General features: G+C 44.0%; 1 protein-coding gene across 7 annotated transcripts in view; it reads right to left on the reverse strand.

Annotated features, from left to right (window-relative positions):
- NAP1L1 (nucleosome assembly protein 1 like 1) overlaps positions 1-26,738 on the reverse strand; it is a 69,691-nt gene extending 42,953 nt beyond the window's left edge. Inside the window, exons 1-3 of one of the 7 annotated variants that reach the window (XM_070755743.1) lie at positions 26,507-26,738; positions 12,932-12,968; positions 2,246-2,334 (exon numbers count right to left, since the gene is read on the reverse strand). In XM_070755743.1, the coding sequence (XP_070611844.1) occupies positions 2,246-2,334; positions 12,932-12,948 (106 nt within the window). In that variant the 5' untranslated portion in view covers positions 12,949-12,968; positions 26,507-26,738. Of the gene's footprint in view, positions 1-2,245; positions 2,335-12,931; positions 12,969-26,063 lie in introns of all 7 variants that reach the window. The other 6 variants (XM_070755741.1, XM_070755746.1, XM_070755745.1 and 3 more) reach the window with 6 other exon arrangements.
- Positions 26,739-27,608: the final 870 nt, after the last annotated feature.

Below are 27,608 nucleotides of genomic sequence, written 5' to 3' on the forward strand. Positions count from 1 at the left end.
AAAAATGTCGACATTTTTATATAACTTGGAATTATTTAGTCCATTTCTCTGTTGAACACCAAAGACTACAGTCTTTAATATGTTATATTTATACAACTATATTCTTTGCTGTATCACGCAACTTAATATTTGCTACAAGTATTTAGATCCTCTGCCAACAATAGTGCTTTATCTACAAATAAATGCTTACAAATTCACATCCTCTACCAATTCCACTAGCCTTCCTTATATATTTGTACATAAATACATAAAGGGAGCATTACATTTTCTTTTCCTCGGAAAGGGGCGGCATTATTATTATATTATTATTATTATTATTATTATTATTATTATTATTATTATTATTATTATTATTATTTTCTTACTCCTTCTATTGTTAATTTGCTAAGCTCTCCATTTATTCGCATACATACTTCATTTCTTCCATAAACATTCTTACAGCAACTCGACCTACGTACAATGATACCTTGTCAACCCCTTGTCATACAAACTTTTCGAGATACAAACCTGGGGTTTAAGATTTTTTTGCCTCTTCTTCCAAACTATTTTCACCTTACAAACCGAAGCTGCCACCACTGGGATGCCCCGCCTCTGGACTTCTGTTGCCAGCGAAGTGCCCATTTTTGCGCTTCTGGGATTTCCCTGAGGCTCCCCTCCATGGGAAACACCACCTCCGGACTTCCGTGTTTTTGCGATGCTGCAGGGAAATCCCAGCAGCGCAAAAATGGGCGCTTCACTGGCAACGGAAGTCCAGAGGTGGGGTTTCCCAGAGAGGGAAGCCTCAGCAAAATCGCAGCATCACAAAACCACGGAAGTCCGGAGGTGGGGTTTCGAGGACTTCCGGGTTTTTTGCGATGCTGCAATTTCGCTGAGGCTCCCCTCGCTGGGAAACCCCACCTCCGGACTTCCGCTGCCAGCAAAGCACCCGTTTTTGCAGTGCTCGGATTCCCCTGCATCATCACAAAAACATGGAAGTCCTGAGGTGGGGTTTCCCATGGAGGGGAGCCTCAGGGGAATCCCAGCAGCGCAGAAACGGGCGCTTCGGCTGGCAAAAGGGGTGAGTTTTGGGCTTGCACGCATTAATCGCTTTTCCATTGGGAAACACTGTTCCGTCTTACAACTTTTCACCTTACAAACCTCGTCCTGGAACCAATTAAGTTCATAAGACGAGGTATCACTGTATCTGTAGAAAGTATTCTACAATTCAACGTGCCATTGTTGTATACTATGTCTGAACCAACATCCATACAATAAAACTTCAATTCCACATTCATAAATTTCTCAATGACCTGTTGCAAAATAGAAATCTGATCCTTATTACTTTTGTCCTGCAGAGTATACTGTACTTTCAAAATGTTGTTGTCATCTTCTATATTTCAATAAGAAATCTGGGAAACATGTTTCCACCCACTTCCTACCTTCAATAGATTTTGCTTTTAAACGTGCTTCTTTTATTTTGTCAAGGAAAACATACTAAGTCTACAAAATACTATATATTTATGAAAAATTTTGCATTTAAATTTAGTGTGTGTTCATTATGAAGATTGAAATCTTGTGTAAATTGTCACTAAAATAAGGTCTATTCTATTCAGTGGAGGTCTAATGTTATGTGGAAATCACCTTGGGAGACAGGCAAGAGATACAGCCAAGAGAATTATTAGATATGAGCTGGCCAGTAAAGGAGACAGGGGAGAGAACTTCCAGACTTGCAAGTTGTTGTTAAAATAACAAAACAAAATTAGCTCATCTAATCATACTTCCTGTCTGGTCTACCTCATAAGGCCGACAGCAGCTTATTTAGAAGTTAAGCATTATAAGCTGCAATAGAAAGCCTCTTAATAAAAGGGTTTTCACAAATACACTGCTCAAAAAAATAAAGGGAACACTTAAACAACAAAATATAACTCTAAGTAAAGCAAACTTCTGTGAAATCAAACTGTCCACTTAGGAAGCAACGCTGATTGACAATCAATTTCACATGCTGTTGTACACATTCAACTTTGTGCAAAACAAAGTATTCAATGGGAATATTTCATTCATTCAGATCTAGGATGTATTATTTGAGTGTTTCCTTTATTAGAAAGTATTTGACTGTGACCTAAAAGGCAAATATTCCATTTACCAAAGTGTTGTTAGCCCACATCACTAATAGGTGTTTGCTTTATTAGGCCTCATATTACATATGTAAATGTGCATTTACAGTAGTCACAAAATTAATGATCTCATTTTTTTTTTCTGTCATTACCTTTACTGTTAGCATCCTCCCCAGATTCTTCCTCTTCTATTTCTTCAACATCTTCCATATCTTGCTGGTCAAGCTCAGCCTGTTCTTTGCTATTCAAAGCAAGAGTTTTCAATTTGTTATCAGATTTTTATTTTTTCTTAAAAGTTAACACTTCAAATATATTATTAACATTCTGATCAAAATATGTGTAGAAGTTAAAGTCTTTCAAAGCAATTTGCTTAATGCAAAAATAATCAGATTCTGTTATTTCAGCATTCTGTTTCAACATTAAGAATCAACAATAGCAAAAGTGGAAAAGTCTCCGGAGAGGGGCGGCATATAAATCCAATAAATAAATAAATAAATAAATAATTTGCAATTAAATGTGTTTCAGTTTAGAATACAGTAATACCTCATCTTACGAACTTAATTGGTTCCGGGAGGAGGTTCGAAAGGCGAAAAGTTCGGAAGATGAAACAATGTTTCCCATAGGAATCAATGTAACAGCGAATAATGCGTGCAAGCCATTAGGAAAATCCAAAACTTTAGAAGCGAGGCGAACAGAGGGTTGGGAGGGCAATGAAACGGGGCGGGTTGAGGAATAAATGACAGTGGGAGGGGGAATTCCTGGAAACTTAAGGAGTGAGGGTGGCTGGATGAATAAATGACAGCGCAGGGGGGGGGAGTCCTGGAACGTAAGGAGTGAGGGAGGCTGGAGGAATAAATGAGAGGGGATCCTTGAATGTAAGGAAAGACGTGGCTGGAGGAATAAATGAGAAGGGATCCTTGAACGTAAGGAAAGAGGTGGCAGGAGGAATAAATGAGGGGATCCTTGAACGTAAGGAAAGACGTGGCTGGAGGAATAAATGAGAAGGGATCCTTGAACGTAAGGAATGGGGTGGCTGGAGGAATAAATGACAGGGGTCCTGGAACGTAAGGAATGAGGTGGCTGGAGGAATAAATGAGAGGGGATCCTTGAACGTAAGGAAAGAGGTGGCAGGAGGAATAAATGAGAGGGGATTCTTGAACGTAAGGAAAGTGGTGGCAGGAGGAATAAATGAGAGGGGATCCTTGAACGTAAGGAATGGACCCCCTCTCATTTATTCCTCCTGCCACGTCTTTCCTTACGTTCAAGGAGCCCCTCTCATTTATTCCTCCTGCCACCTCTTTCCTTACGTTCAAGGATCCCTTCTCATTTATTCCTCCAGCCACGTCTTTCCTTACGTTCAAGGAGCCCCTCTCATTTATTCCTCCTGCCACCTCTTTCCTTACGTTCAAGGATCCCCTCTCATTTATTCCTCATGCCACGTCTTTCCTTACGTTCAAGGATCCCCTCTCATTTATTACTCCTGCCACCTCTTTCCTTACGTTCGGCATTTGGGAGAACGCCCAGAAGCGCCCGGCTGTTTCAGAAGGTGATAGACGGGCGACAGCGCTTCTCCCGAACACCAAACCCGGAAATTCGGCAAAAGTCCGGGTTCGGGTTCCTGAGGTCGCCGAGAAGCGCCCGGCTGTTTCAGAAGATTACAGCCGGGCAGCGGCGCCCAGCGGAGCGTTTGTAAGGCGAAAAAAATTTGTAAGAAGAGGCAAAAAAAATTCCGAACCCTGGGTTCGTATCTCGAAAAGTTCGTATCACGAGGGGTTCATATCATGAGGTACCACTGTACTTAGAATATTTCAGGAACAATGTATAGCATATCTTGTTTTATGGTAAGCTTCTGCAATTAAAAGCATCTAAACAATACATATGTGAGCATTTATGAAGCAATTATATTTTTAAAAAATTAAAATGTATAAATACTAATAAAATAAATAAAAGAGACACTCGTCAATCTCTTTGGCGCTAGATGAATCAATTTATCTGTCCAGCAAAAAGATCATATGATGCAAATTTGCATTATGCTGCAATACGAAATGATCAATGTTCTCAGTACTATAGTTACATAAAGAATCTAAGTGCCAAAAATGATAGATGTTACTGGAATTTATTTTTGCAAGGCTTCACATTGATTTTTACTGTTCTGATGAGATTATACAAAGGAATATAACTTGTACACATTGCTTGCAGTAAAATGCTCATTTAAATATTTATGCATCACCTCCAGTTATTCTAACTGCACTTTCCCCCTTTCTGTTTATATTCTCCAAATGTACATTGCCTTGCTTTTGGTGCACAGAACACTATATAACTGACATTTTAAAGAATAAGTAAGACAACATTGTCATTCCAATTTAGCATTATTGATCAGAATGAAGAGCAAAGTGTCAGGTCAAGCATAAAGCTACTGGTTTCAGAACAGAATTTTAAAAAGTATAAGATCATGAATCTGACACTCAGTTCTCACTGGAGCAGAACTTAAGACATGTCATATTCACTACTTTGCACTTCGTATTTATAAGTCAACACAACAAAATGCTGATATTTTATTGTATTCATATGTAACCTGAATTCTATTCTTCTATTCACTTGTTCTATAGTTACCGTATTTTTCAGAGTATAAGACACACTTTTTCCTGCCCCAAGAGGATGAAAATTTGGGTGAGTTTTATACATCAAATGTAGCCCACCAATCTGCCAGCCCCACCCTTTGGCCTCTGCCTCCCAAGAATTTCGTACGCTCCTCAAAACCCATTTCTGTCGTCAGGCATGGGGGAATTGAGATATTCATTCCCCCCAGGCCTATACAATTTATGCATGGTATATTTGTGTGTATGCTTGGTTTTTAATAAGGGTTTTTAGTTATTTTAAATATTAGATTTGTTATATGTTGTTTTATTACTGTTGTTAGCCGCCCCAAGTCTATGGAGAGGGGCAGCATACAAATCAAATCAAATCAAATCAAAAAATAAATAAATAACCTTCTTGCACCTAACAGCCTGATTAGCATAAGCAGCTGATTGTGAGTTGGATCAGCCACCCAACCATCAGCAGCTTCAGGTTGAAGAGATTGTCATTGCTTATTGCTACCTCCACACGCCCCATTTTCGGCCTCCGCATCCATTTTTGGCCTCCATGCCCCATTTTCTGCCCATTCCGATCCCCGCCACCTGGAACAAGCAGACAAGGGGGCATGCAGAGACTGAAAAGGAGACATGGGGAGACTGAAAACTATATGCTGAGGCCAAAAATGAGGCGCACTGTGGTGGCAATAGGCTATGGCAGTGATGGCGAACCTATGACACACGTGTCAGCACTGACATGCGTAGCCATTTTCAGTGACACTCGGCTAAAGGAAGAAAAGCCACGCCGGCACCTCACCTCTCCTCGCAGCCCTGGCATTTCACTTGCACGGGCACCAACTGGCTGAAAAGGCTCTCCACGCCATCTTGCGCTTTGAGTTTGGCACCCTGCTCCCGCGGGGGGCGGAGAGCAGGGGGGCGGGGGAGAGCCAGGAAAGAGCAAGAGCCGGAAGGGGGGGAAGGAGCAAGCAAAGCGCCGTCCAGTGGGAGACGGGGCGGGGTAGGGGTGAATGGGAGAGGAGGAGGAGGAGAAAGGGGGAGGAGCCACGACAGTGACACCTATAGATAAGATGGCGGTGCATGCCGTTGAGGTGGCATCTCTTCCTCAGCCGGGGGGATGCGCCTATTTCGTGGAGAGGAAGAAGCGCTTTTGCAAGATGGTCCCGGCCATAGGCAGGCGCTTCTGTGCTGAGCACAGTGCTGAAGAGGTAGCAGTAGGGGGGAGAGCTAGGCAAACTCACTGGGATCTCCACCGTTTCTTGTAGGCTGTGAGCGCGCGCGCACCCCAAAATACCCCCCCGCACGCCCTTTTCCATGGGCGCGCAGTCCCCATCCCCCTGCCAGCCCGTGGGGGGGGCGGGGGGGAGGCGCCGGCAGTTGAAGGCGCTGCCCCCACCCGCCCGATCCGCTTCCTTTCCTCCTCTTCCGCCGAAAGAAACGCGCGGAAGCTGCCTGCTTGAGCCTCGCTTTGCTGCACCCCACTTCGTCCTGCTTGTCATCCTCCGTTGTGTTTTCGGGGGGGGGGAGCGTCGGGAAAGCCCTGTGCCAGCCAGGAAAGCCGGGTTTGCTTTCCGTGAAAGCAGCGCGCCTTTTAAACATGCTGCTTTCCTGCACCTCTTTCCTGGGGGGGGTGGCATCAGCGCCACCCCTCTACGACGGGCTGCTCGCTTGGCTTCCCAACGTGCCTTTCTCGGGGCTTCTGGCGTGGGAGAAGACCCTGCGTGAGCCTCCCACTCGCCCGTTCTCTGCGGTCTCCGGGCTTCAGGCAAGGCGGCGCCGTCCAGCGGAGGGATTGCCGCCCGGGCGCAAAGTTGTCTCCAAGCACGCATCCTGAGCGGACCGCCGCGCTCCGCCGCTTAGGCTTTCGGCCCCGTCGCTTAGGCTTTTGCTGCTCGTGGAGGGGAAGGCGCCGATGCCGAAAGTCTCAGCGACGTTTGGCTGCCGGGGGGGGCGGGGAGGAGAAAATCCTCCCCCCCCCCTCCAGGAGCAGCAAAAGCCTAAGCGGCGGGGCGCGCCGTTTGCCTTTCGGCTCCGTCGCTGAGGCTTTTGCTGCTCGTGGAGGGGAGAGCGCCGATGCCGAAAGGCAAACGGCGCACCCCGCCGCTTAGGCTTTTGCTGCTCGTGGAGGGGGGATTGGCGGTGCCGATGCCAAATGCTTTCCCTCCGCGGGAGGGGGTGCAGGGCAGGTGCAGGCCGCCCCAGGAGACAAAGAGGGAATGACAGAAAGGAAAGAGACAGAAAGGGAGGGAGAGAAAGAAAAAGTGAGAGATAGTAAGGATAGAGAGAAAGGGAATGAGAGAAAGGAAAGAGACAGAAAAGGAGGGAGAAGGAAAGAGTGAGAGATAGAAAGGATAGAGAGAAAGAGGGAATGAGAAAAAGGAAAGAGACAGAAAGGGAGGGAAAGAAGGAAAGAGTGAGAGATAGAAAGGATAGAGAAAAAGAGGGAATGAGAGAAAGGAAAGAGACAGAAAGGGAGGGAGAGAAGGAAAGAGTGAGAGATAGAAAGGATAGAGAGAAAGGGAATGAGAGAAAGGAAAGAGACAGAAAGGGAGGGAGAGAAGGAAAGAATGAGAGATAGAAAGGATAGAGAGAAAGAGGGATAGAGAGAAAGAGGGAATGAGAGAAAGAGGAAATGAAGGAGGGAGGGAAAGAAAGTGAGTGATAGAAAGGATAGAAAGAGGGAGGGAGAGAAAGGAAAGAGATGAGAGAGGAAGGAGGAGAGAGAAAGAGAGAGAGGAGGGGTAGCGAATTATGGATGTCAGAACTCGCTTGCGTAATAGCGTGCGCCCACACTTTAAAAAAAAATTATTTATTTAGAGATTTATGCCGCCCAGTTCCGAAGGAAAAAAATTAGAGGGAACACTCTCGCCAACATTTCATATATGAAGAATGCACACACGCCGAGAGAGAGAGAGAAACAAGCATGCACACACGCTTTGTGAAAAAATACACTGGTAAAAAAAAGTAAAGGGAACACTCAAAAAATATATCCTAAATCTGAATGAATGACATATTCTCATTGAATACTTTGTTCTGTACAAAGTTGAATGTGCTGACAACATGTGAAATTGATTGTCAATCAGTGTTGCTTCCTAAGTGGACAGTTTGATTTCACAGAAGTTTAATTTACTTGGAGTTATATTGTGTTGTTTAAGTGTTCCCTTTATTTTTTTGAGCAGTATATCTGAGTTTCTGGTTCATCCCGTTCCACCTCGTATTTCCCATCCTAGTGTAATGGAGTGTCAGAAACTATCGTGATTATGAATGTCATTAGGTAGTCCTCGAATTGAAATTACAATTGAGCCCCAAATTTAGGTCGCTGTGAAATTTAGGTTCGCAGTTGAAACCAACTGACAGATTAACAAAGAAGTCACTAAGCAAGTAAGTTAAATAATTATACATATTTGTTATTTAAACTATAAATATCACAAAATTATGTTTTTTTTCTTAAGGTGACACACCACCAGAGTTATGCTCGGTTTTTTTGGCGAATTTTGACACCCCAAGCTCAAAAGGTTGCCCATCACTGGGCTATGGCAATCCCTGCAGCCCAAAGCCAACCAATAATCAGCTGCTTGTGCTAATCAGGCTGTGTTGAAACTGGAGCAGGTTGTTTGTTGCAAGGAGGCAAATTGCTGGGTGGCAGAGGCAGGTTTTTTTCTTGCTTTCCTCCCCAAAAGCTAGGTGCGGTCATATAGAATTTTTTTTTTTTATTGGCCAAGGAATTTGTCTTGGTGCATATGCTCTCAACGTACATAAAATAAAATATACATTTGTCAAGAATCATGTGGTACAACACTTAATGATTGTCATAGGGGTCAAATAAGCAATGAAGAAGCAATATTAATAAAAATCTTAGGATATACGCAACAAGTTATAGTCATACAGTCAACATGGGAGGAAATGGGTGATAGGAATGATGAGAAAAACTAGTAGAATAGAAGTGCAGATTTAGTAGAAAGTCTGACAGTGTTGAGGGAATTATTTGTTTAGTAGAGTAATGGCGTTCGGGGAAAAACTGTTCTTGTGTCTAGTTGTCTTGGTGTGCAGTGCTCTGTAGCAACGTTTTGAAGGTAGGAGTTGAAACTTCTTATACTCCAAAAAATACAGTATGTTGAATTCTTAAAGGGCAAGAATCTTATCTTGTATGTTATTATCATTACCTAAGTATGGTTAGCCCACAAGAATCCTTGGGATAAAACATTATTTTAAGCAAGTTTAACATTGTTACATATAGATATTCTCAGGCACCATAAAATTAAATCATTGTTATGGTACATTTGTTTGTTTCTTTATTATTTGATTTGTATGCTCCCCAACTCCCAAGGAGTCTGGGCGGCTTACAACAAGAGAACAACATTATTGGAGAAATAAAGAAAAATCTGTTTTAAAAATGTACTTAGATTAATACAAATAGTCCTTGACTTACAACCATTCCTTTAGTACCATTTGAAATTGCAACAGACTAGAAAAAGTGACTTATGACCATTTTTCATATAACCATTGTAGCATCCCCATGCTTAAATGATCAAAATTCAAATGCTTGGCAACTGAAATGTATTTATGACCACCACACTGTCTCATGGGCCATGTGATCACCCTTTGTAATCTTTTGAGATGGCGTCCAACAAACAAAGTCAAGGGGGCAACCAGATTCGCTTAATGACCCCATGATTCACTTAACAACTGTAGTGATTCGCTTAACAGTGGCAAAAAAGTAATAATATTACAGTATTATTAAAATTCACTTAATAACTGCCTTAGCTATCAATGAAAATTTTGGACTCAATTATGGATCTAAGTCAAGGACCACCTATATGTCAAAAAATAAAATCTCATTATTAATACTTCAAATAACTTTCTGCAGTAATACAGAAATTGTGATAGAAACATAGAAACATAAAAGACTGACGGCAGAAAAAGACCTCACGGTCCATCTAGTCTGCCGTTATACTATTTTCTGTATTTTATCTTAGGATGGATATATGTTTATCCCAGGCATGTTTAAATTCAGTTACTGTGGATTTACCAACCACGTTTGCTGAAAATTTGTTCAAAGGATCTACTACTCTTTCAGTAAAATAAGATTTTCTCATGTTGTTTTTGATCTTTCCCCCAACTAACTTCAGATTGTGGCCCCTTATTCTTGTGTTCACTTTCCCAATAAAAACACTTCCCTCCTGAACCTTATTTAACCCTTTGACATATTTAAATGTTTTGATCATGTCCCCCGTTTTCCTTCTGTCCTCCAGACTATACAGATTGAGTTCATTAAGTCTTTCCTGATACATTTTATGCTTAAGACCTTCCACCATTCTTGTAGCCCCTCTTTGGACCCGTTCAATTTTGTCAATATCTTTTTGTAGGTGAGGTCTCCAGAACTGAACACAGTATTCCAAATGGGGTCTCACCAGTGCTCTGTATAGCGGGATCACAATCTCCCTCTTCCTGCTTGTTATACCTCTAGCTATGCAGCCAAGCATCCTACTTGCTGTTCCTACCGCCTGACCACACTGCTCACCCATTTTGAGACTGTCAGAAATCACTACCCCTAAATCCTTCTCTTCTGAAGTTTTTGCTAACACAGAACTGCCAATACAATACTCCAATTGAGGATTCATTTTCACCAAGTGCATTATTTTACATTTGGAAACATTAAACTGCGGTTTCCATTGCTTTGACCATTTATCTAGTAAAGCCAAATCATTTACCATATTACAGACCCCTCCAGGAATATCAACCCTATTGCACACTTTAGAGTCATCGGCAAATAGGCAAACTTTCCCTACCAAACCTTCCCCTATGTCACTCACAAACATATTAAAAAGAATAGGACCCAGAACAGACCCTTGTGGCACACCGCTTGTAACCTGACTCTGCTCAGAATACTCGCCATTAACAATAACTCTCTGATCTCTACGCTTCAGCCAGCTTGAAATCCACTGAACTATCCAGGGATTAAGTCCAATCTTCACTAATTTATCTATCAACTCTTTATGTGGAACTGTACCAAAGGCTTTGCTGAAGTCTAGATAGGCAATATCCATGGCACCACCTTCATCCAACACCTTTGTGACATAGTCAAAGAAATCAATGAGATTAGTCTGACATGATTTGCCTTCAGTAAAGCCATGCTGATTTGGGTCCAATAAGTTATTGTTTTTTAGGTGCTGACTTATCCTCTTTTTGAGTAGAGTCTCCATCATTTTAACTATAACTGATGTCAAGCTAACTGGCCTGTATTTACCAGCTTCTTCTCTACTGCCCTTCTTGTGGATAGGCACAACACTGGCCACTCTCCAATCCTCAGGAACATCTCCTGTTAACAGGGATTGGTTAAACAAATCAGTCAGGGGGGTAGCAATGACAAATCTGAGTTCTTTAAGAACTCTGGGATGGATGCCATCTGGACCCATTGCCTTATTTATCTTTAATCGTTCAAGTTCTTCTAAGACATCGGCTTCTAAGATCACTGGATCTTTCACTAATGATGAATGATGATTATACTATATATAGCTTAGTACTATAATACATATCAGTTTTTAACAAGCAAATCTTACTTTAACTGAAGTAATATCAAATAAGATTATAAGAGGTATGTGATTATACATATGATGAGATTAAGCTGTTTGTAAAAACTAGGTCTGTGCATTATTCTGACCTTTAGTCTGAAAAGGTGCTTTAAAGCAGGCAACAAAACCAAAATACATCTTAAAGCAATCAGAGTCCTAAATAAATACAAGCTTCTTTAGGAAGAGATATGCAAAGTTTGTATCTTTGTGTGCTCCAAAGCAATCTTTTCAGAACTGAATCAAAAGGATAGCATAATTGTAAAAAAAAATCTGTCACGCTTCTGCTCCTATTACAAGCCTGAGGTTTGTATGTTTAACTTCAGAGTTATAAGCTTAAAACTGTAAGTTGAGGACAACCTACATTCTATAGAAAATTTATCAAATTATTTTTGCATAATTTATTCATCTTAGGGAGCAAAATAAGTAAGCAAATACTAAAATCATTTTTCATCGCTAAATATTATTATACCATAATATGTGCTCCAGATCAAATACATATACAGTGATCCCTCGGTTAGCGCGGGGGTTACGTTCCAAGACCTCCCGCGCTAACCGATTTCCGCGTTATACTGGATGCGGAAGTAAAAACACTATCTACGCATGCGCGCCATTTTTTTTCATGGCCGCACATGCGCAGATGGTGGAGTTTGCGTGTGGGCGGCGGGGAAGACCAAGGGAAGGTTCCTTCAGCCGCCCAACAGCTGATCTGCTCCGCAGCGCGGAAGCAGCGAGGAGCCGAAGATGGGGTAAAGGCAAAGGGGAAACTGAAGCTTTCTCCTGTGACAGGGAGGGAATTCCGGACAGCCCTATCCCTTCAACAGGAAGGCGGGACTGGCACCGCTTCTTCTTCTTCTTCTCGCTCGGGAAGATGAGACAATCGCCGTCGCCCGTCCTCGTTCCCGCCCTTTCCCACCCCGTCCGTCTTTTCCTATCCAAACGCGCTCTAGTCACGAAACTTCTGGCAAGTCGTGCTCAGTTGGCAGCCTCCGATGCCCCCGAAGGTGCAACCCCGAGACGGGAATTGTGGAGGAGGTTGGACGTCCGAAACAAACGTGCTGTGTGTGCGTGTGAGGAGAGGGTAGGTGGTGGATGGTGCGCGTGCGTGCGGGAAATGATCCTCGCAAGCTTTTAAATTAAAGAAACATAGAAACATAGAAGACTGATTATTATTTTGATTATTTTATTATTAATTATTTTTTAATTAATATTTTTTGAAAAACCGCGTTGCAGCGTTTCGCGCTAATCGAGAACGCGCAAATCGAGGGATCACTGTATTTAATAGAAAAGCATTTTATTTATATTGTGGTAGAAGACAAACATATTGCTCCTTTGTACTTTATGAAAACTGAGTTGATACAGATATTTGACAATTGTGTATCAATTTTTTAAAATCATCAAACGTTTGTTAAAGGGCAACTATGAAAAATATATTTGTTCATCCTTTTACAACATGAAACAAACAACTATGACACATCTGAATCAACTCTTTGAATTTAAAATACATTTACTCACAAACATAAAAGCATTACTATCTAATGTTTAAAACAAATATGCAGAACTGCTCTCAATCTGGCAATAAATGTCACAGGTAGCAAGTTGAAAGAATGAAATTTGTAGATCTAAACCCTTTAAAAAATTAACATCAATCAAAATGGGGAAAAAGTTGCATGCTTACTTGTCAATGTCTGCCATATTTCCAGACCGCAGCAAACCTTTAAGAAAATAAAATAAATAATTTAAAACAGCTTTAAAGAGAAATTATATTCATGTTGAACTATTTTGCAATGTATCTGAGGTATGGTAATCATTTTTAAGCCTGTCAGAATCATGGTCTTCCTCTTTTTGTATGATCAAAACCAATGTATTAGGTTGAAAAGTCTTTAAATAAAATTCCTAAACTACATGTAACATACTATGAATGGTGCAAGAATCCAGTATGTATCTTGATACAGAAAAAGACACTCATGACTTGAACATCTCCTAGCAACAACATACACATTTTATATCTTTCTCAGTAGTGATGTGGAAATAAACAGTGGTATATTACAGAAGTAATTTTGATAGTTTGCATTTTGAAAAGAAAGTTGTCTGTGTGTTTAAAATTGCTCTGCAATACTGATGTAAACCTATCCATAAACATGAGCAGAAGCACCCACCTTCACTGGAAATGCAACTGAATGTTGCTACTCTATTTCAAAAAGATAATTTTAATTGATATTGCTGCGACCAATTATATATGTATCAGGCATCACAATTAAGTCCCTTTTATCTATATTAACAAGGAGAATGTGTAACTATGTCATATAAAAATTATTCACTTCTTTCTGTGCAAACTATAACAATGTTCTGAAACATTATTCGTTTGAAGGATCTTATTCACCCTAGCACTTGCTTCTCCAATATTGTTTCTCATTTGCAGAGATATCCGTGACAGACAGAAGCACATAACTGGTCATTGTTAACTGAGCAGATTTGCTTCTTGTATATAAATTGCATACTCAGGAATGCCAGATTATATTGGATAATAATTTAAAAGTATTTGTTTTACTGAATTCTGATATATTGTATTTTTGTTCCTACCAGAAGAACAATTGTTATTAGAACTGTGGACATAGTTAAAAGAACTTGCCAATTAAGACATTAATAGTAAAGGGCATTTTTTCCATTAAGTCATCAAATAGCAGTCTTCTTCAATGGCTTCTCTGGAGTGTATTTGATGACTTTAGTGGAAGACCACTTAAAAAAAGATATTGATAAGATTGAACAAGTCCAGATATTGGGTAATAAAAATGGTGCAAGATGTGAGGGACAAAACATATCAGGAGAGATTGAAAGAATTGAATATGTGCAGCCTGGTGGACGGATGAGAAAGGGGTAAGATGATTGACCATTTAAATATATTAAGGGTGTGATAGTATATAATGAGATAATAATTCTGATGTATGAAACAATTCCAATTTTCATTATGAAATCTCTACAAAAATATTTTTTTAAGTTTGATAACAATATTTACTATGTGTTCCTTTGTTCATCAAATTTGGAGCTATAAACAATAGCAAAAACTATACTGAAATGTCCTCTTTTTTTGAATGATATAGTATAAATTTTATATTTATTTGCATCAATGCAGAAATACTAATGTGATCCAATTAAAAGAGGAATGAATATTAAATATAAAAAAGTTCAAGATACCAATATTTTTAATCTATTGTGGATATAAAGTTGCAGCAATCATAACCATCTTTAAAAATCAATATTGCATTTTGATAGTAGACTGAATACAGTAACATAAACTATTGCCAACTTTAAAAAATGCTCATTTAATTTTATTTTCCTATTGACATTACTAGATTTGCTATAAATGGAATTTAAGAAAGAGATCTAAATCTAGTATATGCTTCTTAAAAAACACACATTTATTAATCTAAAGGAAGTAACATTACTTCCTTTAAAACCAGACTGCCTGAACAGTCTACCCCATGTTCTAGGCTTCATTTTCAGAAAAGGTATACGCTTCCAGAATGGTTAAACGTTCCCAGTTTGGAAGAAAATCATGCATTTCCCCCAAAAGTAGATGATTTCAGGATCAAATTGTGAAATTTTGCATCTAGCTGGGAGCTGATTGACATAACGGTTTATATCTAAGGAGAGGGGCGGCATACAAATCCAATAAATAAATAAGGGAGGGAGGGGGGCAGGGAGGGAGGGAGGGAGGGAGGGAGGGAGGGAGGGAGGGAGGGAGGGAGGAAGGAAGGAAGGAAGGAAGGAAGGAAGGAAGGAAGGAAGGAAGGAAGGAAGGAAGGAAGGAAGGAAGGAAGGAAGGAAGGAAGGAAGGAAGGAAAAGAACAGGAATTCTGCTGCTTGTTTTTGAATCCAGTAAAAAATACATTTTGATGGTGCATGCAAGGTGTTCCTTCAAGTAATTACCTCATCAATGATGTAGTAATGATTTGATATAGGTTGATTATGGCAACAAAATCTGCTGCTCCAGTTCAATTTATGCATCCTATCCACTCTTTCTGCATTGCAGAGGAAGCCATTTAATCTTTCATTGAATTCTCTACTAGAAAGAATAGCAATGAGATTCAAGGGACTTTAATTTAAAATACCAGGACCACAGTCCTGCCAGACTAAACAGCACATGGAGAAAATATCAGTCCTTACACTCAAGTACTTTCTGGCTAGATCATCGGGCTTTAGCATGAAGTAGCATAAAGATCATCCTTAAGGTCTAAAAAGTTGTCAAAAATTCATGAAAACATCATGGATATTGTCCCATCTGTACTGCCTATGAATCTTTACTGCCTATGCTGAAGGAAGGTGAGAGGAGGGGAATTAAAAAAAATCCAAAACTTTAAGGCTTAAAAAAAAAGAGCGACTTTTGAGGCAGCGCGGAGGAGCACATGCCTCCCATACACCGTACCAGATAGATAAACCCAGGCGGACAAGAAGGGGGAACCTCCCACTCCTTTGACTGAAAGGCTGCTGCTGCTGCTACCTCTTCCTTCCCATGCTGAAGGGCTCCCCCTCTCCCCTCGCTCGCTCGCTTTGTGGCCGGCGCCTTTCCTTCACTGTGGTGACTCCTCAGTTTGGCTGAAGCTGAGTTGATCTGGCCAGGGCAAAGCACCCCCTTTTGCCTTTCCGCGGCCAGACACTCTGGGACGCAACCTCGCACCAGGTGTATGGGAGGCAGTGCGAGGGAGTCACCACAGTGAAGTGGTTTATTCCCTCTCCAAGCGCCCAGAGAAAGGAAAATGCTTCATTCGCTCTGGACTGCCAAAGGCTCCTTAAGCGCCACCGAAAGGCTCCTCTGGCAGCCCAGAAAAGCCTGAGATGGCCGGGATTAAAGAGAGAATGACAGGAAACTGGCCGGGCCTTCATGCCTCTCTCAAATTTCCTAGGAAATTTTTCCGGGCTTGAGTTCTTAAGTAGAAAATGGTTCTTAAGAAGAGGCAAAACAAATCTTGAACACCCAGTTCTTATCTAGAAACGTTCTTAAGTAGAGGCGTTCTGAGGTAGAGGTACCACTGTATTCTATTTTTGGAAAAGAATAAATGTTAGTTTATTAATAGATCATTAACAGTAACACCAACACCAACTTTTCACAATATTCTTTATTAAATATTCAAGAGAACACAATTTCCATAAAAACAAGTAGTCCTCAATTTACAACAGTTCATTTAGTGCTTATTTATAGTTACACCACCACTGAAAAAAGTGACTTGACTGTTTTTCAGAGTTACGACCTTTGCAGCATCCTCATTCCACATGGTCATGGGATCAAAATCCCTGTCTTCAGGATCTTCATCATCCTCTTTCTCCTCTTCAGAGGATTCAGAGTCTGGTTCTTGTGGGACTCTATAGGTTGAGAAGGAAGTCATGGGTCTGAAAGGAGTGACTACGAGGATGGGAATGCACATTGATGGCCTTGAATTTGGCATCAATGGCTTGAGATAAGGCAGAAAACATAGGTTGCAGCTCAGGAGGAAGGTTAGTACAGTGAACCCTCGAGTTTCGCGTGTTCAAGTATCGCGAAAGGGCTATTTCGCGAGTTTTCAACCAGGAAGTAAACTCCACCATCTGCGCATGCGTGCCCTTCCACACATGCATAGATGGTGGAGTTTCCCCGCCGGGCAGAGGCTTCCCTGGGTCTTCCCCCTCTTGCCCCCGTAAGACCCCAGCGGCGGCGCAAGCAACGGCGTGGGCGGGCGGGCGGCACGCGCTTGGGGACAACCCAGCTCCGCTCCCCAGCTGGGGAAAGCGCGCGCGTTTGGGGACTCCCTAGATCCGCTCCCCAGCTGGGGAGCGGATATAGGGAGTCCCCAAACGCGTGCGCTTTCCCCAGCAACGCGCGCGGGGTGGGGACTCCCTAGATCCGCTCCCCAGCTGGGGAGCGGATCTAGGGAGTCCCCAAACGCGCGCGCTTTCCCCAGCAACGCGCGCGCGGTGGGGACTCCCTAAATCCGCTCCCCAGCTGGGGAGCGGATCTAGGGAGTCCCCAAACGCGCGCGCTTTCCCCAGCAACGCGCGCGCTTTCCCCAGCAACGCGCGCGCGGTGGGGACTCCCTAAATCCGCTCCCCAGCTGGGGAGCGGATCTAGGGAGTCCCCACCGCGCGCGCGTTGCTGGGGAAAGCGCGCGCGTTGCTGGGGAAAGCGCGCGCGTTTGGGGACTCCCTAGATCCGCTCCCCAGCTGGGGAGCGGATCTAGGGAGTCCCCAAACGCGCGCGCTTTCCCCAGCAACGCGCGCGCGGTGGGGACTCCCTAAATCCGCTCCCCAGCTGGGGAGCGGATCTAGGGAGTCCCCAAACGCGCGCGCTTTCCCCAGCAACGCGCGCGCGGTGGGGACTCCCTAAATCCGCTCCCCAGCTGGGGAGCGGATCTAGGGAGTCCCCAAACGCGCGCGCTTTCCCCAGCAACGCGCGCGCTTTCCCCAGCAACGCGCGCGCGGTGGGGACTCCCTAAATCCGCTCCCCAGCTGGGGAGCGGATCTAGGGAGTCCCCAAACGCGCGCGCTTTCCCCAGCAACGCGCGCGCGGTGGGGACTCCCTAAATCCGCTCCCCAGCTGGGGAGCGGATCTAGGGAGTCCCCAAACGCGCGCGCTTTCCCCAGCAACGCGCGCGCTTTCCCCAGCAACGCGCGCGCTTTCCCCAGTAACGCGCGCGCGGTGGGGACTCCCTAGATCCGCTCCCCAGCTGGGGAGCGGATCTAGGGAGTCCCCACCGCGCGCGCGTTGCTGAGGAAAGCGCGCGCGTTTGGGGACTCCCTAGATCCGCTCCCCAGCTGGGGAGCGGATTTAGGGAGTCCCCACCGCGCGCGCATTGCTGGGGAAAGCGCGCGCGTTTGGGGACTCCCACCGCGCGCGCGTTGCTGGGGAAAGCGCGCACGTTTGGGGACTCCCTAGATCCGCTCCCCAGCTGGGGAGCGGATCTAGGGAGTCCCCAAACGTGCGCGCACCCCAGGCGCGAGCAACGGGGTGGGCGGGCGAAGGGCGGGCGGCAGTGGAAGCAAAAACACCATCTGCGCAAGCGCAGATGGTGTTTTTACTTCCGCACCGCTACTTCGCTAAAAATCGATCATCGCGTGGGGTCCTGGAACGGAACCCTCGCGATGATCGAGGGTTCACTGTAATAGAAGTAGGTAAATCAGAAGGAACCGTGTGGGCACTGGAAGGTTCAGGCTCTAAGGCAGCGGTCCCCAAACTACGCCCCGCGGGACGGATGCGGCCTGATGAGGTCTTTTAACCGGCCCGCAAGCAGCTCACGAGATTTTACTGGTCGATATAATAAGCTCCCGAATCTCCTGTCCACTCACCACGGTCGGCTGCTGAGCGAGGAGAAGGTGGAGAGGCAAGGGGGTGGGGAGGAAAGCGGGCCTGCAATTGGCCCCTTCCTTTGCCGCCTTTAGGGAGAGAAACTGTTGCTGCCCTATGGCAGAGCAGCAACAGTTCCTCTCCCTAAAGGCGAGAAAGAAATTGGCCAATTGCAGGCCCGCTTTCCTCTCCACCCCCTTGCCTCTCCTCCTCCCCACCTCCTCCGCGGTGAATGAAGGCGAAATTCAGGAAAAGGCGATTGGCGATTGAAAAACTGTTCACTGAAAGTCACAGCTAAGTGCACCATGGCTAAGTGTGTGTGGGGGGGGAGACGGCTGCTTGAAAACCCCTGACCTCCATCGCCACACCTCCCCCACGGCACAAGGCGAGCACACCTCACCGCTGACACAGGTGGCGGGGACTGCCCTGTCCCCCTGCGCAAAGCTACGCAATCCCGGATCGCTCGCTTCTCCAGCCAGCAAAGCCGACTGCCCGGCTTTGCTGGCTGATGCAGGAAAGCGTCACATTTGAAAAGCACACATTTAAAAAGCACGCCACTTTCCCGGGCAGCCGGCTTTGCTGGCTGGAGAAGTGAGCAATCTGGGACTGCTGCGCCGTGGTGGCCTTCAAGCGCGGCCCTTCACGGCGGCCCACCACCCGTTCCTGCAGGTAGAGATTGGGCGCATTACCGGGTGGAGGCGGCGTGGGGCCCGATGCTGTGTGCCGAGGAGGGCGAAGGAGTGGACGTGCCTCCCAGCTGCAGAGCCAAACAGGGCGGAGGCAGGCGCTGGGGCCATGCAGGGCCACTCATCCAGGGGGGCGTGGACCGGCAAGCCGCCCTCCGCTCTCTCTCTCTCTCTCATACACCACGCCGGCAACAGAGAGAGAAAGAGAGAGGTAGAGATCGGGCGCGTTACCGGGTGGTGGAGGCGGCGTGGGGCCGGACACTGGGTTTCGAGGACGCCGGGGAGGACAAAGGAGTGGACATGCCTCCCAGCTGCAGAGCCGAACGAGGGCGGAGTCCGGCGCTGGGGCCATGCAGGGCCATCACATTTTTTTTTTGCTGAATTTGAAAATTAAGGGAGACTAGGATAGATCTATTTCGGTCTTATTTTGGCCTCATCAGCTAGCCATACCCACTGGGACTTGAACCAGCAACCTTTGCCTTGTAATTGTCAATTATCCTCTAGGCCAGTGTTTCCCAACCTTTTTTGAGCCACGGCACATTATTCATATTTTCAAAATCCTGGGGAACACTGAAAGGGGGGGCGGGGGGGCGGGCTAAAGAAAAGTTTGGACAAAAAAACCCTCTCTCTTCCTCCCTTTCGCTCTATTTCTCCCTCTTTCTCTCTTTTCCTTCCTTCCCTTCTTTCTCTCTCTCCATCCCTCTTTCTTTCTTTCTTCCTCTCTTTTTTGCTCTCTTTCTCTCTCCTTCCCTTCCTCTATGTCTTTCTCTCTCCCTTGCTCGCTCTCTCTCTCTCTCTGACTCTCTGTCTCTCTTGCTATCTCTTTCTTGCTTTTTTCTCTCTCTCTTGCTCTCTCTCTCTCTTTCACTGTCTTGCTATATGTCTCTTTCTTTCTCTTTGCCTCTCTTGCTATCTCTCTTTCTTTCTTTCTCTCTCTTTCTCTCTCTCTGTCTCTCTTGCTATGTCTCTCTTTCTTTCTCTTTCTCTTTCTCTTTCTCTCTCTCTGTGCCTCTCTTGCTAAGTCTCTCTTTTTCTCTTGCTATGTCTCTCTTTCTTTTTCTCTCTCTCTGCCTCTCTTGCTATGTCTCTCTTTCTCTCTCTCTTTCTCTATCTCTCTGCCTCGCTTTCTTGCTCTGTCTCTCTTTCTCTGCCTCTCTTGCTATGTCTCTCTTTCTCTCTCTCTCTGCCTCTCTTATATGTCTCTCTTTCTCTCTCTCTCTCAGCTGACTGCAAGCGGGAGCCCTGACGGCGGCAGCTGGACGTGCTGCTGGACACCGTATATGCCAGGCCCGCAGCGCCAGCATGTACGACGTCCAGCAGCACGTCCAACCGCCACCGTCAGGGCTCCCGCTTGCAGTCAGCTGAGAGAGAGAGAGAGAGCGCTCCCTCTTGCCGCCGCCATCTCCCCGCGACTGCCTGCGGCCGCTGCAACTACCCCCCCCGCTCCCATCGCCAGTGCCCTCCCGCCGGGCCACAAAGGACACTTGCCGTCGACGCCAGAGAAGCTCCAGCTGGGCGGGGCGCTGCCGGTACTTCCGTCCTGGCGCTCCCGCTCGCAGCTGTCAACCGGCTCCTGCTCGATGCCGCGGTTTTCGGCGCTCTCCTGCTGGGTCCCAAAGAAGGAAGGCGGGGAAAAGGCGCGAAGAATGGAGCTCTCCTACTTCCTGCCTTCCTTCTTTGGGGCCCAGCAGGAGAGCGCCGAAAACCGCAGCATCGAGCAGGAGCCGGGGGACAGCTGCGAGCGGGAGCCCCAGGACGGAAGTATCGGCAGCGCCCCGCCCAGCTGGAGCTTGGCGGCACACCTGACCATGTCTCGCGGCACACTAGTGTGCCGCGGCACACCGGTTGGGAAACGCTGCTCTAGGCTACAGTATCCAATCCCTTCAGCTTTGCACCAGGGAAGGGTTACATATTTTTGTGTCGAATATATATATATTTCCACAGTGCTTCCTCTGGTCACATGATTGCATTTCGAGCACTTGGTAACCAGACCACAATTACAACCATTTGAAAGTCCTGCAGATACATTACTACATTTTAATGGCTTTGCCAAAAACTGGCATTTACTTCTAGTTTTCAGCTAAACCACATTCTTAAGCTTAATGAACACAATGTTAACAACTACAGTGATTTGCTTAATGACTGCTATAACAAAAGGCTGTAAATGAACATCAGTCACAAGACCGATATAATCATCATGATTTATGACCACAATGAAGCCTATTTATAATAATCATATCTTGAAAACTACTATCATATCTTGAACATGATCATATCTTGAAAACACGAGGCAGGGGTGCACCTGGTACGCCAATCGCGACCATATTTGGACAGGGAGTCACTTCTCACAGTCACTCATGCCCTTCTCAGCTCGGGGTTCAACGACTGCAATGTTCTCTACATGGGGCTGCCTTTGAAGAGTACTCAGAGACTGCAAATAGTGCAAAATGTAGCTGTGCAAGCTATTGTGGGCTTCCAAGATTTGCCCACATTTCAACATCACTTTGTGAGCTGCATTGGTTGCCAATTGGCCTCCGATCACAATTCAGAGTATTAGTTATTACCTATAAAAGCCCTACATGGCTTGGGACCAGATTACCTGCGGGACCATCTTCTGCCTCATGTATCCCAGCGGCCAGTTAGAACCCAGAGTTGGCCTTCTCCAGGTCCTGTTGACCAGACAATGTCATCTGGTGGAAACTACGGGAAGAGCATTCTCTGTGTCCCTTTGGAATGAACTCCCTCCGAAGATACGTATTGCCCCCTCCCTCCTGGCCTTTCGCAAAGCTTTAAAGATGCATCTCTGCCAGCAGGCATGGAGGCCTTGAGTGCTGAGACATAACTACAGCCAATGCTATGAGTGACTACATTAGATGATTATGGATGATTGTATTGGGATAAATGGGATTTTATTTTATTTTTTAGTTTTTGTAGTATTTTCATATTAGATTCTACACACTGTATTGTATTTATTACATTGTATGCCACCCTGAGCCAGTTGATAAGGGTGGCATAGAAGACAAACAAACAAACAAATGTACTCTGTAAATAGAAAATATCTGCCCAATCTGCACAACATTTTGAGGAGTTGAAATCCAAGTGTCTCAAAAGTTACCTAGGTTGTGAAACAGTGCCAAAACAAATCTTTAGAGTTTATATCAGTGGTTTCCAACCTTTTTTTGGCTGTCCCACCTAAGCATCTCTAAAATCCTGAGGCCTTACCCCCATGATATATAATTCTTATTATTCAAAAAGTAAACTACAGTACTCACGCCGAGGAAGCCTAAGAGGCCATCAACTAGGTTTAAACAAAGTTCCAACTGCCCCCGTTAAAAATGAAATTTCCCCCCTGTGGGACATGGGCCCCATGTTGGGAGCCAGGGGTTTAAATAGAGGAGCACTGCATAAATGCAAACACACTGAAGTCACTCAATCTATAATTAAGAGTTCAAAATTTGATTGTTTTATTTTCCAACAAGTTTTGAGCATAATGTGCAATATTATGGGAATCAGAACTTCAGTGAGGCAAGATTCGCCTTTCAGCAAGTTTATTTATAAGATAAATATTTCCAAACAATTTAACCTTCTTGTAAGGACTCAATTCCACAAATGTCATGAAAACTTTGGAAGTCATAAAACTGAGGAAAAGGTCCTATCCTCTTACAGCACTGTATGCTATGAAATCTAAACTAAAAGTGGTTGGGAAAAGGACCACAGAACAGGGCAGACCCAAAAACAGAATAAAAGACACATTAATATAGTTTGTAGTTATTTAGAAGGCATCTCTATTTATTAGGCATTCTTAAGAAAGCAATCAAAATCTAAAAATGTCAATATTGGTACAATGGGATATATCTATAGTATTATAATGCTTGGAATAATATTGTGTGCAATAATGGCTCACACACTTTAAAATAAGGTGCTTAGAGTTTGGGAAAGTATGGTTATCTATTCCATGATTTCAGTAATTAGAGGAAAAAACAAAAAAGGGGGTATTGCACCCATTTTTTTGTGAGTTTGCCATAAAAATGTCTAATAATGGAACAGAATACTGAATTTAAGATGGACTAGTCTTATTCAACAAAATTCTTACATTCACCACTGGCATAAAATCCACATGATGAAAGTATCTGCTTAGTGTACCAAAGCCCACTTCAGCATTTTTGTCAAAATAAGGGAGGTCTATGAACAATAGACATTCCAGACATCTTAGTTGCTCTACTCCAGAAGAGAAAGACAGAAAGGATTGGATTCTTAATTTCCTACCCCATGTTTGAAACATAACATGATGCTTTTAAACAGAAATTCATGATCCCAAGAGAGTAATGTCCAAATTAATTACCCCATGGATATTCCAGTTATGATTTGCTGCTAATCAGGACAATACAGATCAATTATGCAAATATTATTAAATGACCTTTATGCTAAGTGCTACCATACAGTTAACATAAATACTGCATGATAAATACATGATACTGAAAACATGGAAAGTCAGCAGTATACAAACACATTAAAAACTACTTTCTCAACTCTGTTTTTACTTTGGCCATTATTGATTTTTTTATATATGTTAATGGGCATAAACTGATTTGCAGTGTTATTTTAAAAACCTGTGCTAGGCCTGCACAATTTGGGGAGGCAAATGGGCCACACTGATAAATTAAAAATCTGTTTGCAAAGGAGTAGTTACATGAACTGTTCAGTGGCTACTGAAGCAGTGACAACAGAAATGGCGACACTAGTGCCATTTGGCAGTGTATCTTTCAGGGCAGCAGCAACAGTGGAACCTTTCTGATGGTTGTGATACTTGGAAGCAGCAAACTTATTGAGTATTTTAAAAAATGTCAGTGAGCTATATAAGGCTGTTTGACAGGTCACATGCAGTCCATAAGCCAACGTTATATAGGCAGAGCCTATTCACGTACTACAGTATTACGTTTTGTACATCAGGTGCTGAAGCTGTCAATTTGTTTATTATTTGAACAACAATCATAAGTAGTATCAAGTTTATACAAGTATTTCTCACAATTGCAAGTCCCAGTTATCATTGTTAAGTGAATCCTAAGTGTCCCATGGTTACGTGATTGCCATTTGCAATCTCCTTCCTGCTTCCCTAATGACTTTGCTTGTCAGAAGCTGGCAGTAAAGGCAGCAAACAGCAATCATGTGACCATGAGACACTGCAATGTCATAATTGTGAGCCAGTTGCCAAATGCCTCAGTTGTGATCATGTGATTGCAGGGATTCTCCAATGTAATTCATCAGTTGTAAGTCACCTCCATTCCACACTATAACTTTAAATAATCACTAAACAAGTTTTTGTTGAATGAGAACTACCTGTATTACTAAACGCAACTGAACCAACCTCAGTTAAGGCACTCTAAGGCATGACCAGATTGTAAAGTACAGGACCACTTTTCTGACTTAACACAACTAATTGTGCTTTCGTGGAAGGATGCAAAATGCAATTCAATTTATCTAAAAAGCTTCAGTTTAATAAAGTAGATTAAATAAAGCTTATATTTACATACAGTAGTATATCCCTAGGGTCAAAACTCTCAGTGTTCATTACTTTGGTAGATCCAATGCATTTTTATAATTTTGGACATGCATCTTCAGGTATATGAATCACTTCCATTTTACAGAAGAGTAACCAGAAGAAAGTAACTTGCAAAGAGCTGCCAATCATTCAAAATAAATATTGCTACAGGTTTTGTAACAATTAAGTTTAATGTATCAAAATTTAATATTAGTGTTAATAGACAACACCTGGATGTGTAAGAAAACTCTTTTTGACATTTAAAGTATCAATTTGTGAAAATGTTTTTACATAACACTTTGGCCAGCAAAAATATTTGCATTGGAAAGTCATGAAAAATTTCAAGCCCATTTTTTAAAAGACAAATTAACTTTTCATATCAGAAAATGCAAAAAATCAAGAATTTTACGGTCATGCCAACTGTCATTTGCACCTTTTCTAGATATTAAATAATGAATTTTAAAAAACACACATCTAGTCTTGTGTATGCGCATTATTTGGCTACCTTTTTATATTTTTGTAACCTTAGGCTAATTCATATTCAAAACCTAACATTGCCCAATTTATGAAACAGACTTTATCTTTTCATCTTCTATTGAAATGGTATCTCTCATTTTACATATCTTCTTTTGTTGCCACATCAAAAAGAAAATAGCAGTAGTACACTACTGCATGTCCCACCCCTCTAATCAAATACAACCAGCTATCTACTGAAAAACAGTGAAGCAAGGAACAGTATTTCAAGACACTTTAATCTTGCTTTTATACTGTCCTAAAAACCATATTGCCAGTATCATAAAGGGTGTTCTGTAGATTAAAATGCAGCCATCCTAGCAGTTAATCTGATGCTGTCTAAAACCATAGTCCTGGCATTATCTCAAAAGTTATAAAAAGTACATTTAGAATAGCTATTAAGGCAACCCATTGAGTCATAAAATTTTGATCTACAAACACAACTCTCTCTCTCTCTCTGCAAAAGGAAGGAAAGTAAAAAAGGACTTTTTATTAGTACGTATGGAAACTGCCTTTAAATCGCGAGGGGGGGGGATTATAAAATTGCGTAAAATTATCTCTAAACCAATCGTTTCCTCGGGGAACACAAGTGATAGACTACCCCCCCCCCCAAATACCCACATCCAGCCTCTCCCGAGGGCCCACTATCAAAACCGACTTGTCTATTTCGATCCCCTTCTCCCTACTCCCATCGCGACAAAATCCTATTAACGTCCCAGCCCTGGTAAGAGGTTTTAATCCACGCAGCGCCACTTACAGGTCACCGACTCCACGGGGGGAAAGCGCCTGAGGCGGCCCAGACCTGCCTGTTTTCCACGTGTTTGCTAGTGCTTCAGCCGACCAGACTAGGCCCGGCCAAGCCAGGCCAAGCCAAATCGAGCCGCCCGGCCAAAGGCCTCGCCCTCAAGAGAAAGTGAGGTGGGGGGAAATGGCCTTGGCACTCCCTTTGCGCGCGCGCGCGACCGGCCTCCCACTCGAGCGACCACCACCGCTGCGAAGTAAGAGAGGCACAATTCCCACAAGAAGCCCCAACGGCCAAGCAGGGCACCGCCTCACTCAGCTCGCTTTTTCCCCCTCTTCTCGGTGCCGACTGTACGCGAGAAAGCCTGCAACTGGTGGGCCGAGATCGATAGGTAAACCGGCGGGCGGTCCGGCTGTGATCTCCACGATCCCACCCTCAAAGCCACGCGTCTCGGTTACCTGCGCGAGGGCCGGGTCTCGCAGTGACTCAGGATTGAGGAAGAAGCGTCTCGCAGCCGGCGGTAAAAAGACCCAAGCTCCCGCCGCTCGCGCTCATATAGAATTAACGTCACTACGTAACACCCCCTCTCCCCCCCGCCTCCACCGCCTCTCTTTCCCGCGCGCCTCGGTCTCCAGGCAACGACATCGGGCGCGCGCCTACCAAGGCATGGCTAAGTTGCTGCCTAGTGACAAATAAGGAATCCTCTCTCTCTCTCTCTCCCGCCAATCAACCCGCCAACCTCAAGCCGGGTGGCTGCATTGGCGCTCGCGGTTAGGCCACGTGCTCGCGGACTCTCTTGTGATAAACAACGGGTGTAGCGAAAGGGAAGGGAAGGATGCTTGTGCTGTGTGTGTGTGAATGAGGCACAGCAAATTATCTCTTTTCTCTGAGGCAAACATTTCCAAATTAACCCTCCTCTATTTTTCCATAACCGAATGGAGTGCTATTATTATCACTACATGAATACTGTAAATTGACATTGTTATTGACACAGTGTTTAAATTGTGGGTGCAGTTGTCTTTTTTATATTATTATTACTACTGTATATTTAACTCAGTACTGTAATTTATTGTCTCAATATGAATAATAATTTAATAATAATTTATTCAATTTGTATCCCGCCCCTCTCCAAAAACTTGGGCCGGCTCACAACAATACCTACATCAGTCTTACATTATGTGGAACCCTCTGAATGTACAAGACTACAACATCCATCCAGTGAAGGGCTACCAAAATTTTTATTACCACACTGTGGGTGTCGCTTATGCAGGACGCCCTGCATTTTCTTTCAACATCTTTCAGTGCAAATTGGGTGCTCTGAGGTGAAGCTCCATTTTTGCTACCCCACTGCATTCCTTTCCTCCTGTCCGGGCAGTAGCCCACCCTTGCATCCATCTAGCATGAGTTCGAATCATGCCACCAGTCGGGCTAGTGATAAAATGTAAGCCAAAACATCTGGAAAGAGCTAGATCCACAGAAATGCTATAATAAATCTTAGAATGATGTTGGTAAAATGGCATATTACAAAGAACTTATCAATTTGACATAGAAATAATAGAG

The sequence above is a fragment of the Erythrolamprus reginae genome, chromosome 6 (genome assembly GCF_031021105.1).
Source record: "Erythrolamprus reginae isolate rEryReg1 chromosome 6, rEryReg1.hap1, whole genome shotgun sequence".
Lineage (NCBI taxonomy): Eukaryota > Metazoa > Chordata > Lepidosauria > Squamata > Dipsadidae > Erythrolamprus > Erythrolamprus reginae.